Source organism: Aethalodelphis obliquidens, unplaced genomic scaffold, assembly GCF_003676395.1.
Source record: "Aethalodelphis obliquidens isolate GAN/ISIS:26980383/991018 unplaced genomic scaffold, ASM367639v1 scaffold10, whole genome shotgun sequence".
Lineage (NCBI taxonomy): Eukaryota > Metazoa > Chordata > Mammalia > Artiodactyla > Delphinidae > Aethalodelphis > Aethalodelphis obliquidens.
Window position 1 is genome coordinate 29,745,457 of NW_020837954.1, and position 14,154 is coordinate 29,759,610.

General features: G+C 37.8%; 1 protein-coding gene across 12 annotated transcripts in view; it reads left to right on the forward strand.

The window, feature by feature from the left end:
- The window catches only part of KTN1 (kinectin 1), a 119,880-nt gene that overhangs the window by 54,484 nt on the left and 51,242 nt on the right, over window positions 1–14,154 (forward strand). For all 12 annotated transcript variants that reach the window (XM_027111334.1, XM_027111339.1, XM_027111333.1 and 9 more), the window contains 4 exons: window positions 7,305–7,421; window positions 9,910–10,050; window positions 12,508–12,614; window positions 13,431–13,563. In XM_027111334.1, coding sequence (XP_026967135.1) covers window positions 7,305–7,421; window positions 9,910–10,050; window positions 12,508–12,614; window positions 13,431–13,563 — 498 coding nt within the window. The remainder of the gene's footprint in view (window positions 1–7,304; window positions 7,422–9,909; window positions 10,051–12,507; window positions 12,615–13,430; window positions 13,564–14,154) is intronic.

Below are 14,154 nucleotides of genomic sequence, written 5' to 3' on the forward strand. Positions count from 1 at the left end.
CCTCAGGCCTGACTTCCAATCTGGGAACCAAGACACCGCAAGTTGCTCATCCCTCAATAAAGGGGAAAAAAAAAAAAACAAAAAAGAAAAGACTAATAAAACCATAGAAAAATGGTAAAAAGTAAAATCAAACAAACAAAAACAGAAACAAGGAAGCATACATACACACAAAAGAAACAAAACAGAACCATATGAAACAAAAACAAGGGAACAACCAGACAAACAGAAGAACTCAAAAACGAAATCAAACAATTAGAATCAAAACTAACAAAAACAGAAAACCTAATAACAAAACCAAAGCAGTGTGCCAACTGAAGAATAAAGTAAGGAAACAGAACAAACTGATAAAAATGAATTAAAAAAATTAAATAAAATAGAAAGGGAAAAAACACAGGATAACAGAAAAGTAAAGTAGAAATGGAAATGTAAAAAATATATTAAAGAAAAAGAAGAAGAAAAAAATACGGGAAAAGAACACAGAAAAACAGAAAAGCAAAGTAAAAATAGAAGTTTATAAAAAAATAAAATAAAAAGAAAAAATATGTTATAGAACATGAAGATCTCAAAAGACTAAAGAAAAAAAACCTGAAACAACAACAAACAAAAAAAAGAAAGAAAAGAAACCCAACAACAAAAAGCCAGAATGAATCAAAACATAATAAAATTAATAGTAATAATTATGTTTCCCTGGGGTCTCAGCTGAAAGTGTCTTTGCGCACACCGTGAGCCATAGCCCACCTCCGCCTCCCCAAGAGGCCCTCCTCTGCCTCTGGACTGGTCTCTGGACCTGTTGTGGGCCCTGTGAAGACCACTCAGACTCTGATCTGAGCCAGTTCTTGTGTGTGCTTGTCCCCAACGTCCACAGCTGCCAGAGCTAGACCATTTTCATTTGTGAGAACACTCATTGTCTACTCAGATATTCCATGGACGCAGGGTCTACCTAGCTGATTACGCGGATTTAATCTGCAGCTTGTACAGCTGATGGAAAGTTTTCGATCTTCTTCCTTAGTTGCCCCATCCCTGGGGTTCAGCTTTGGTTTTATCCCCACCTCTGTGTGTGGTCCACCCACAGAGTCTGGTCCTGAGGCCGCCGTGGAGATCTTGGGTCTGCTCCAGTGAGGACAGAGTGCAGAGGTGGTATGACTGCTTGGATCGCAGGAGCCCTGGTGGTGCCAAATGCACAGGGGAGCCGTCAGCCACAGGCACAAGAGGTATGGCCCTAGTGAGGGCCTTTTCTGGCACCCAGTGTACGGTGCGTCAGGGCCAGCCCTGGCTGGGCTTTTTCTGGCTCCGAGCAGCAGGTGCGCTAGGGCCATCCCTGAGGGGGCTTTTTTTTATTGCTAATTGGCAGGTGCTGGCATGAGGGGAGAGAGAGGCTGCAAGAGTGGCTTGTCCCCCTGCGTGTTACTCAGCAATAGTGCCCTCCTTCCATGGCAGTCCCGTCTTCCTCTGTAGGTATTCCCTGCTGTGGATTTCCTCCCTCCCGTCCCCTCAGTCCATCTCCCCACAGCCAACAACAATTCTTGCTCTGGGCCTGTTCTCCAGTCCCCGTGCTCCAGCTCCCAGCCCCCTTGCACACCTGTGAACACATGTCCCAGTCCAGGGTATGTAGGGCCATGGTACGGACCGTCTGTGTATTTCTCACTGTGTCCCATCTGCCACCGATTGGCCGCTTCACCCTCTTCCAACAGCCTCAAATGCTTTCTTCTGTCCCAGTCGATTTCTCTGTTGGAGAGGAGGTTTCCCCGAATTTGGGACTCTCTCCTCTGCTTCTGCCTCCCCCCTGCTCCCCGGGGTGCAGGTCCCATCCAGCTTCCTCTCCTCCTCCTCCTCCCTTCTTTTTGCCATCCTACCCAGTTATGCAGGGATCTTTATAGTCCTGTCTGGTGTTCAAGGTCTTCTGCTAGTCTTCAGCCGGTGTTCTGTGAGAATTGTTGCATCTATAGATGTATTCCTGATGCATCTGTGGAGAGAGATGAACTCCACGTCCTCCTACTTCTCCACCATCTTTTTTTTTTTTTAAATATGTATTTATTTATTTGGTTGCACTGGGTCTTAGTTGTGGCACACGGGATCTTCATCGTGGCCTGCGAACTCTTAGTTGCAGCATGCATGTGGGATCTAGTTCCCCGACCAGGGATCAAACCTGGGCCCCCTGCACTGGGAGCCCAGAGCCCCAGCCACTGGACCACCAGGGAAGTCCCTTCTCCACCATCTTGAATCCTCTCCCATTTATTAAAGACCATCCTAGTCCATACCATCACTTCTCATTTGATTACCTTCAGTATTCTCCTAGTTGATGTTTCTGCATTCCCTTGTAGCCTTCTAGTCTATTTTTTCTACACAACTGCAAGGCAGCCTTTAAGAGGTAAATCACTGCTTTAAAAACCCTTTGGTGCCTTTCTCTTTGCACTTAAAGCAAAATCCAGATTCCTTTTAAGGCCTATGTCTGTCTCTCTCTATAACCTGATCTCATGGCATTTTCCTCATCCCCTCATTAAAGCAAACCAAATATTCTCTTCTGTCTGGACTGTCCGAAAACCCCCAAGCCCCTACCCCCTAACTTCTTTCCTTGGTTATTTCCTCCATCAGGTTTCCATTTAAATATCATTTCCTCATATAAGGCTAATCTGAATTCCTAGTCTAAATTATTCTCTTCTCTCTTTCTCATAACCATCTGAATTTTTTTTGTCATATAGCATTTATCATGGCATATGTCTGTCCATACTTCCAGGTATCTATTGACAACGTGTTTTACAAATCTGTGGCATTTTACAATGTAGTATGCTTGTTGGACAGTCTCCGTGTGGTGCCAGCAGTGGCTCAGAGTAAACAGTGTGTTCGAGGATCATCAGAGTGTGATAACTGTGTGACTTTGGATACAAAGTTAGATTATTCTCTTGCAAGGAACGTTCTTGAAGTTCTTGATTGAAGAATTTATCTTTTGATTTACTTTAATTGGGTAAGTGTATATCTTAAAAGGGTTCCTGGTTATTTGTGAGGATTGGGAAAACCTTCTTGCAGGGAAAAGCCTCCAGCTGAACTTAGTTACTACCTGTTTGAAATCACTGCTTTTTAAAATTAATTGCTTCAGGTGTTTCTCTTCTGACTAAGGATGGTGGTGGTGGTGGTTTATGGGTGCAAGAGTAGTCATTTTATTGCTTGAGACAGCTTTGAACTCTAGAGGTTGGGTGGTAAATCAGACTCCCTTTGATAGCTGTATTAGGCAGGCCAAGGAGGAAGTTGGGAACTGTTAAAGATAACGTTTTGAAATAGAGTAAATATTTTGAAACCTTACAGTTTTCCCTTTTCCTTGGAACCTTTGGCTTTCAATTAAAATCTTGTTCTGTGTTTCTTATGGTGTGATTCTATTCTTATCTTCAGGGACTCTGTGCCCTTGTAGATCCACTCTTATCGGGGAAAGACTTGGTAAGTTTAATTTCTCCCTTTTCCTGTCACAGAAATTGATTCTTGCTCAGACCTTTTAATAGATTTCAAGGTCCAGGATGTAGATGAATCCCCACACCTAATAAAGACCACTTCAGAGAAAGGGGGAAGATAAATGCAGGAATATAAGCATAGATGTAGGATAGAGATAGAGGAGTTAGAGGACTTGCTGACCAATTAGATATGGTGGCTAAGAAGAGTCTAGAATGAATGCTTGTTTTTGCTCTGGAGTAACTGGATAGATTGTGGTGACAATGGTATTCATGAGCACTTTGCAAAGGAAGAGAGAGTAGAGGATTATGAAAATATTTAGGAAGTTGTTTTAGGCATCCTTTGGAGCATTTAAATGGATACAATTATTTCACAATTGAATATATAATTCTCTGGTGTTGAAAATATATTGCAAAGTGGGTAATTTTGGAAAGTAATCAACTATCACCAGTACATATAGTGGATATATGTTAGTCCAGAGAGGATGTGGAGAGTGGTAAGAAAGTTCAGGAATGAACCTTGAGAAGCACCAACATTTAAAGGTGAGGGAAAGCCACCACAGAGTATAGTGAGAGGAGAAACAGCAGGAGACAGTGGGATCACAGATGCTTAGGGAGGGTAGAGAGTTCAGGGGTGGCGGGAAAAATCAGCAGTGACATGCTTTAGAGCAATCAAGGAGAGTAAGGATTGAAAAAATGGATTTGATATCCTTAGTGAAAGCAGTTTCATTGGAGTACTAGACTATAAATAAGTGATGAATGAATAGGAAAGGTGACAGTATCCACTTTGAATAAGCTTAGATGGGAAGGGGAAAACAGTAAAAGCTAGAGGGCTTTTGCAGAGTTGGAGAGGAGATGTTACGTTCTATGTGTATGTACACACGCCTTTGTGTTTAAGCTATAAGACACTTCTGTTGTATATTTAGAGTGTAGGTTAAGATCCTGGGCTCTAGGGTCAGATTTCCTGGATTCAAATCTGGACTCTGCCACTTTGAGCTTTGTGGCTTTAGATAAGTTACTTAACCTCAGTGTCTCAGTTTACCCATCTCAAAAATGGGAATGATAATAAGGTATTATCTTAGAGTTCCTAGCATAAAATAATTGCTCAAAAATGTTAACTCAGTGTGATTACTAGTAAGAAAACATTTAAAATGTATTTGAATTGTATATTAACACATATATTTGTGGAATCTAGAAAAATGGTACGGATGAACCAGTTTGCTGGGCAGGAATAGAGATGCACATGTAGAAAATGGACATGTGGACACAGTGGGGGAAGGTGTGGGTGGGGTGAATTGGGAGATCAGGATTGACATAGGTACTCTACCATGTGTAAAATAGATAGCTAGTGGGAACCTGCTGTATAGCACAGGGAGCTCAGCTCAGTGCTCTGTGGTGACCTAGATGTGTGGCATGGTGGGAGCTGGGAGGGAGGTCCAAGAGGGAGGGGATATATGTATACATATAGTTGATCCACTTCACTGTACAGCAGAAACTAATATAACAGTGTAAATCAACTACACCCCAATTAAAAAAAAAGAAAAGGCAAAAAAATATTTGATAGTTTTGGTTGATTATTGATTTCTTCTTGTTGGCCTTTAAAATATACTTGCCTCAATTATGTGTTTTTTTTCCAACTCTAAGTTAGTAACTATTTTGGCCCCATGTTGTATAACAGGAGGAAGTCTATTTAAAATTTTTCCTACCTTCTCTCTTCCTTCCCTCTCTACTTTTGTTAATTATAGCATTTGTTTATCAGATACTTACAATATTTAATGTTTGTTTTGTGACTGTAATTTTTATGTTTGTTTCAGTCTTAATTCTGTAGCTTAATGCTGGGTTCAAAGCTTGATACCAGTTCTTTTGCCATAAGCTTCTGTATTCATCTCTTGGTTGGCTGAAATTGTTCTTTTTTTCTGGAATTGTTTCAAGAAGGGCTTATGGAACCTGTATTTCCCAAATTCTGGCAAGTTAAAATGCTGTTTTATTGTCTTTGTACTTGAATGATAGTTTGGTGGGGTATAATTTTTCTGGGTTGCACTTTCTTTCCTTGATAATTTGTCATGCTTGCTTTACCATTCTCTACATTCCTATCGCTGGATAGAAGTCTGAGACCAGCCTGAGTTTTGCATTCTTTTTTTTTTTTTAAAGGCTCTGCCACGTGGCATGTGGGATCTTAGTTCCGCAACCAGGGATCAAACCCATACCCCCTGCATTGGGAACCCAGAGTCTTAACCACTGGGCCACCAGGGAAGTCCCCTGAATTTGCATTCTTTTCATGTATTTTTGTCAAAATACACTCTCACAATGAAAACATCCTTTGGGTAATCAACCAAGTTTTTATTATTTATTGGACTTTCCAGTGTCCACCCTACTGTACAAACATCAAGGGATTCAGCTTCTTTGAAGTCATGGGAATTTTGCTATAATGTGGCTTTGCATTGACTCTTCTATCAGTATTCCCTTGGGCAAAGCATGTCTTTTCAGTCATGAGATTCAGTGTCCCTTAAAAGAATTGAAATAATGGGTATCAATTAAGCATAAGTTGGATCTTCCTTGCCTATTGTCTTTATCTTTCATATTTTTGTCCTAAAAAAATAAAGCTTTGATTTATTTCCTCTTATTTTTATTTACTTCTCTCCACCCTGAACTCTATGTCTTCTCCTGTGTTTTCAGCAACATGTCTTTTTCTGTTTGCTACTTCTAATTGGATTGTATTTCTGAGATGGTGTTACTTTTACTTCTACTTTGGGCTTTGCCAGCTTATATTTCATCTCTTTCTGTGGTCTTATCTTTCCTCTGAATTATTTCTTGTGAGCTCTGTTCTTTGCTCTTGTTTTTCTAGAAATCGTTGCTATGTTAGACTTTCGAAAGTCATAGTGATATGTTTTTTTAATCAGTTTTTGTCCGTTCTTGACAATCTTTTTATGGTGATTTTTCTCCATTTGGCATTTGGTTTTTCTTATTGCTTTCCTTCCTTTTTTCTCATATCTTACATAGACCTTGTTTTATTTCTTTTTCATTTATACTCCTCTTCCAGTGAGGGGTGTTTCTCTTGGATCATCTCTGTGGCTAGGGATTGATAATGAATGGCTAAGGCGAGCTGTTCTCCTTCGGCTATGTGTGAAAATGAGTTCTTTTAGCCTTTCCTTTTTCTCATATAAGAGTTCACTACAGAGGATCTCACTGTAGAGGATCTCTCTTAACTCTTCCTTACTGATTAGCTGCTCTCTTTGAATAAAGTTTACCTGTATGATTTCTTCTTTCCTACTTCTGCTTGCTAAGACCTCCTACCAAGAAAATTCCTACCTTCTATATTTGTGCTTGTTCCTGATGTCAAATGGGGGATTGTTGGTTTTACCTTTCAGTATATTCCTGTTAACTTCAGAGAACTATGTACCCATGGCACCTCTGTAGTCTTGGGTATGTTTTGACAAGGTTGTTGAGCATCTGTTTGATCTCCACTGCTTTCGGAAGTCTTTCCTGATACTATGCTTTGACGTTACAGATGTTTGTTTTCTTTTGGTTCAGTTTGCATTTCATTTCATACCCCTCTTTTGAACTTTTAGGAGGAGAAGGGAGAGATTACTATCTTGATTTTGTGTTTAAAAATGGAAGTCATAATTCTTTGTAAAAATCTGTTTCTTGATTGATATGTGTCCTATGTTATGCATCAGAATATGTAATGATACAGTGATTTTTCTGAATGGTATTTCACTGACCAGTGTTTGGCAGTTATTCTACTTTATATGTAATAGTGAACTCTGCATTGGCCTAAGAACACTTGATATCAGATAGTTCATCTTCATAATTTTCATTAGCCGATGTTTACTATTAACTAATTTTGTATTGATTTCTCAATTGTAGTCAAATAAAGGAGAGTTGACTGCACTTGTACATCAGCTTCAAGAAAAAGACAAGTTACTTACTGCTCTGAAGGAAGATGCTGCTGCTGTGAAGGATCGGTGTAAGCAGTTAACCCAGGTGAAGACATTCTTGTATTTAAGGGTTATACTTTCTAAATCAGATACAATGAAGGATTTTAGAAATTGTCCATAATTCCTGATTTATTTGTGCAGTAGATTTATACCACGTGAAAGTAATTTTCTTTTAGAATTTAGGTGGTGGTGATGGGGTCTCACTCTTTCATGTTATTATAGCCTACAGTTGAATTGTGAATTTAAAATAGCAGTACTTATAGGTATACTAATTTCTGAATAATGGAAGCCTGTGGACATTGGGAGTATGTTTCAGTTGGTTCTGACCTAGAATTATTCTATAGAAGCACAAAACTCAGTGTGATCTTGTTTAAATCCAATTTATGGGACAAATGTGAAACTCTTACATGGGTGGTTTATTCATGAAGGTTTTTGTGATATAATTTTTAATCAGTGAAGTTCTTTAAATCCCATTTACTTTGAGAGGTTTAAAAAAAAGGCCTTTAAACAAGTGTAAAAGTACAAATTTCCAGTTGTAAAATAAATTTTACAGGGGATGTAATGTACAGCATGGTGAATATAGTTATTAATACTGTGTTGTATATTTGAAAGTTGCTACGAGAGTAAATTTTAAAAGTTCTCATAACGAGAAAAAAAGTTTGTAACTGTGTGTGGTGATGATTTAGCAATAAATGCGAGTATTGAATCATTATATTGTATACTTGAAACTAATATAATATTCTATGTCAGTTATATTTAAAAAAATCATGTAGACTGAGAACATAATTGAAATTCTGTAGTAAATGTGGTCTCGTTTTTCCCGAAGTGCTTGTTTCTCCTTTTAGGTGTTAAATACAGTAGACTATATGAGGTTTATTTCACTGTCGTTCATGTAGCTACTTGATGACGTTATGAGAATGGCCTCATTTGAATATAAAATCTTTTCTGTGAATTTGAGGTAAATAAAAAAAAGTCAGTGGAAAACTTGGTTAGATTGTTTTTTTTTAATAAATTTATTTTATTTTTGGCTGCATTTGATTAAGATTAATCAAAGTTGTTGCTAAAATAAGTGTTTCCTTAAGATTAGAAACTTTACTGTAGTTTTCTGTAGCTATAGTTTTCTGATTATTTTAAAAATTAAAAAAAGAAACTATTTTGTGTAACTCATTGAGCTGTATACTTAAGATGTGTATACTTTTTTCCTAAATGTATTATGTACATCAGTAAAACAATTTGCAAATGTAAATGAACTCTTATGGGCAAACCGTTAGTTAAATGAAAATCTTAAAGTTTGTCAAACAGTTTCTGAGAGCAGGGAAAATGGACTGATCATACCTGCAGATAACTTTAAAGTTGCTTGGCTTTCTTGCACTTTAATAGTTAATATTTATCCTAGGAGTTCACAATACTTGCAACTCAAAATGAAATTACCCTTTTAATGTTTGACTTGGGAAGATAATAAAACTTTCTGAGTTTTACTTTCCCTATTCTGCTATAAACATATCTTATCCTTATCTCTTAACTTAGGATGGAGACTTTATTTCTCGGCTCTTTTTTTTCTGGGGACCTATTCTGTACCCTAAAAGAGCTGGTACCTGGAAATAATGAAGAATTACCTTGTTTTGCTTTAAAAATGTTCTTTCTTGGGGGCTTCCCTTTTGGCGCAGTGGTTGAGAGTTCGCCTGCCGATGCAGGGGATACGGGTTCGTGCCCCGGTCCAGGAGGATCCCACATGCCGCGGAGCAGCTGGGCCCGTGAGCCATGGCCGCTGGGCCTGCGCGTCCGGAGCCTGTGCTCCGCAACGGGAGAGGCCACAACAGTGAGAGGGCCGAGTACCGCAAAAAAAAAACACATGTTCTTTCTTATAATCAAGTTAGAATGTAGGATTTTATTCCATGTTCAGGTCTTTAATTCTTAAACCAGAAAGTGCATTTGAAATATGAGTAAACAGAACAGCTAAGTGTTTATGAAGGGAATTGGTGTAAAGAGCAGGTAAGATGCAGAAGACAAATTTTTTTTTAAAAAACCTTTGACCTTGCTTTTTAAGCAAGTACTTATTTCACAATTCAAGATTGGGCTTCCCTGGTGCACAGTGGTTAAGAATCCACCTGCCAATGCAGGGGACAAGGGTTCAAGCCCTGGTCTGGGAAGATCCTACATGCTGCGGAGGAACTAAGTCTCTGCACTACAACTACTGAGCCTGCACTCTAGAGCCCATGAGCCACAACTACTGAGCCTGTGTGCCACAACTACTGAAGCCTGCGTGCCTAGAGCCTGTGTTCCTCAACAAGAGAAGCCACCGCAGTGAGAAGCCCACGCACTGCAACGAACAGCAGCCCCCACTTGCTGCAACTAGGGGAAGCCCGCGCGCAGCAACGAAGGCTTAACACAGCCAAAAATAAAAACATAAATTTATTAAAAAAAAAAAGAATTCATGATTGTTTTACTGATGTTGTTTTCTTCTTAGTAAAGTCTTGTTCTTATTTTTTTAAATAACAAGTTTTTCATATTTTTTTTCTGATTTACTCTTCTAGGAAATGATGGCAGAGAAAGAAAGAAGCAGTGTGGTTATAGCAAGGATGAAAGATCGGATTGGGACATTAGAAAAGGAACATAATGTGTTTCAAAACAAAATGCATGTCAGTTACCAAGAGACTCAACAGATGCAGATGAAGGTATATTTTCATTCTTTGAATACAAAATTAAATATTTGTATTCATTTAATTAGCAAACTTTTAAGTGCCCTGGGTTGGGCTTTGGTACAAATGGCTAATTAAACTGTCTTCCTGTCCTTAAGTAAGCAACTTTTTGGGGAGGCTAGAAGTTGACAAGTAAATACGCTGGTATAGTGGAGGTAAGCATCAGGTGCTTTGGGACAGCGCAGATGAGAGGTGGGGAAGAGAAGGATTGATAGGGAAGACTTTTTAGAAATGAGAAGCAGACCGTGTTGAATCTTTTGAAACAATTAGGCATTGTCAGGAAAGCAAGTGAACGAATGGGTGCTGGGTATGAGACTTATTACATGGTGTAATTCCTTCCCATCCCATGAGATGATGGTTTGGTAGGTCTCTTTTGGGGCCCAGGATCGTGCTTTTTAATGAGTGCACTCCAGGTGTTTTCAGCATAGGTCGTCTAGTGATAACGGTTTGTGAGAAATACAGTAAAGAGTTGTGGTATTTGAGAATCAGGACTGGAATGAAGAGACCTAGAGAAATAGATGGAGGTCTTGTCTTAAAGGGCCTTATATCCCTGAAGACTGGGGAGCCAAGTGAAGGAGTTTAAGCAACCCAACAGTGTGATTATATTAGTATTTTAAATTATTACTCTGGCATAGTATGGAGAGTGGCAGCAGTGTAGAGAGTGGAACAGGGATAGTTGAAAGGCTTTTGCAGGAATCCAAGTCAGAGAATAAGGACCTTAAGTCAGACATTGATAATGAGGGGATGAGTTTGATAAAAAAGAGATAGTAGATAGGGCTTGATGATGGAGTGGAGAAGAGAGGAAAAGTGATAATGGTTTTGGCCTAAGTGACCTTCTCTCTCTGATCCTTATTTTCACCTGTTTTCTTTCAACATTTTAGAAGGTTCAGTGCTTACTGCCTATTTTTACAGTGTTATCCATTTTCATGATTTCGGTTAGGTCTGGACCAGTGATTTTTGTTGTTGTTTTGAAGAACATGGTTTCAGTCTGCTTGTCAAGTGGGCTTCTAACACTCCCTCTAATTGGACTTTGTGGACCAGTGATTTCTTTTTGAAATTGTTTACATTGCTGGCTGATGCTTCAATTTGAAAGTGTTTGTCGTCACCTCAAAATTAACGTATGTCTAAAATCAAACTCTTGCTTCTGGTCAGGTTGTTTTTATTTTCTAATGTTTTGAGGCATTATTATCCTTATACTTGAATCTTTGACTTCTCTCTCCCTTGCCCAATCTACAATTTGTTCTGAAATCTTAAAGATACTTTATTTCTAGTTATTCTTGCATTCAGGTTTTAGATATGACCCTAGTTTATTATTTCATACTAGCATAATTATAGCACCTTAATAGATCTCTCATTTCCTTTCTAATATGTGTAATTAGTACCAGATTTTTACTTGCAAAATATTACTTTGATCACATTGGTAGTTTGCTGAAAAATTTACTGCTATTGAAGTTCCAGTTTTTTCTGTGGAAATACCACTAATAGCGATAAAGAAGTGAATGAATCTCCTCTCAGGTTCTTACTGCATCCACTACTTTGATGCTCTAATTTGGCTCAATCCTCCATCTTCCCAGGCCCCAGCCATTTGAAATATTCTTTCCCATTAACCAGGTTATTGAAGAACTGATTTTCCTGGCCTTGTGTGATCCTTTTTCTTCTTAATTCTGACTTACTATTCATTTGAAAATTAGTGGGATACATGTAGCAACATCTTTTATTGAAGGTTAAGGGTGTTGAAGTGATTCTTTTTTTCAACTTGATTGCTTATAGAGGCCAGGATATAGATTACATATGATAAGCTCTCTGAAAAGTGGAAACATAGACTTGATTTTCTTAATTGAATAGGTTTACTAAAAATTATTAAGATTATTTCACATACTAAATTGAGGTTGTGGGGATATAAGATTCAGTGTTCTTTGTCTTTTGATTCTGTAACTCTGAAATAAAAAACAAGAAGCCAGATATTTTAGCAAGTAGATTTTTGTGTAGTGAATTTGCCATCTATTTGGCTATGGCTCAATTTGTAACTTAATGTAAATGTTTTGAACATGTTTTCAGTTTTTAAAGTTTTGATTACTAAAATCTTTCATTAAAATATTGCTAACACAAAATTGACATTAATTCTATGTGAGTCTATTGTGTAGGAAAGAGTTCTAAAACATCTTTTAGTTCTAAAACAGCATCTCAGTGTATTTATTTTGCCTATGATAGCAGCTGGCATCTACTTGCATTCTTGAATGCTGTGGCAGCTTATGTTTACTTTGTATTCGTCACTATCAAAGTTTATCCTTTAAATTTGTTTATATTTATTTGAAAAGGATATCCAGACTTCATTCTATTGATGCTTTTTACATTCTCATCATAATAAATTTTCTTCGAAGTTAGCTTTGGCAATCATTGTTTTCTAAATCTATGTGTGTAAAATTATTTTAGTTCCAGCAAGTTCGTGAGCAGATGGAGGCAGAGATAGCTCATTTGAAGCAGGAAAATGGCATACTGAGAGATGCTGTCAGCAATACTACCAACCAGCTAGAAAGCAAGTATGTTTGCAAATGCTTTACTTTTAATAGAATGGCAGAGTATTTTCATTGAATGATAGAGTGTTTTCTTCAGTCACCAAAATGGTGTTTGATAATAATTGGTTAGACTTTTGTTTTTTACACTTGTTTCTAAAATGAATTTTCTAAAACTATCCTCTTGCTTTTGAAGAACCTCTTCAGCTAAACTGTATGATGAACACTAGTGCCACCAGTGGAACAGTTTATAAATTTATGAGGCTGAATTTACAAGTTTTAAACCTTCTATTCCATTTAACAGTAGTTCTCAAACTTCATTATTCTGAAGAACATCTGGCATGTTAGCTAAAAATCATATTCTTGAGTCTTACCCTTATAAGATTATGATTTATTGGCTCTGAGATGTGGAATCCTGGAATCTGCATGTTAAGACACATTCCTTGTGATAGTGATTTAGTTGGCTGTGGGCTGTACTTTGACAAACAGTCCAAGAGAAGACTAGTAGCATGCTTACATAGAATAAATATTCTGACTGGTTGATTTTAATAGATTTTCAGAACACTGATTTGAGGGTGACACTGTTGATTCGTGCTCATGGTGTGTGGTCATCTGTTTTTCTTGATTATTTTATAGTAATTTTAGTATTTGTATTATTGTCCTCAGAATGATTCAGATTACACTCAACCAAACTTCATTATTAGTAGTCACTTATAGCATTCATTTTCATTTAGCTATAAGTGGAATTACTAACTCAGCATAACTCATATAAAATATATTTTGTTTACTCTTCATATGTGTTTTGTAGTAATGGAAGGTTCCTAATCCAGTTACTGTTTTCAGGCAGTCTGCTGAACTAAATAAACTGCGCCAGGATTATGCTAGGTTGGTGAATGAGCTGACTGAGAAAACAGGAAAGCTGCAGCAAGAGGAAGTCCAAAAGAAGAATGCTGAGCAGGCAGTTACTCAGTTGAAGGTGATATATTCCTACCTTTATCATTTCATCAATAATGTAGGTATTCAATTCAATGACATTAAAGTGTATATAGCTTTGAGAAGTGTAGTTTGAGGCTTAATGGGACTTCTGTAGTCTTAGTGCTCTGCCTATATAGAAACGTGTACACTAATGAAAAAATTGAATATAGGCTTGAGTTTGCAGTTAAAGACTTTTTGAAGATATGAAAATTGAAATTAGCTGATTGACAGGCATACACAGTAGAATTTCGTCTTATATATATGGAGGTTAGGGTGTATATGTGTAAGGCAAAAATCAAATTTTTGATAGGTAGTTAAAATCACCTTCAACATCGCTTATACATAACTTGGATTTCTCAGTAAGTTTAGTAGAGCCTATTTTTATTCCGGCATTGGAATAGATGATTTTCCTTTCCTTTAGCACGAGACGAAGTAGTGCTCCAGTTGCTTTCACTTGAGCCATAGTGGGAAAAAAATCACACATTGTTTCTTTAGACACCAGAATGGCACTTGCTGTCATGAGATGCTTACACTAGGAAGACACGCATGGGGTTGCTCAGGCTGACTGAGAGAGAGGAGTGGACTCATTTCT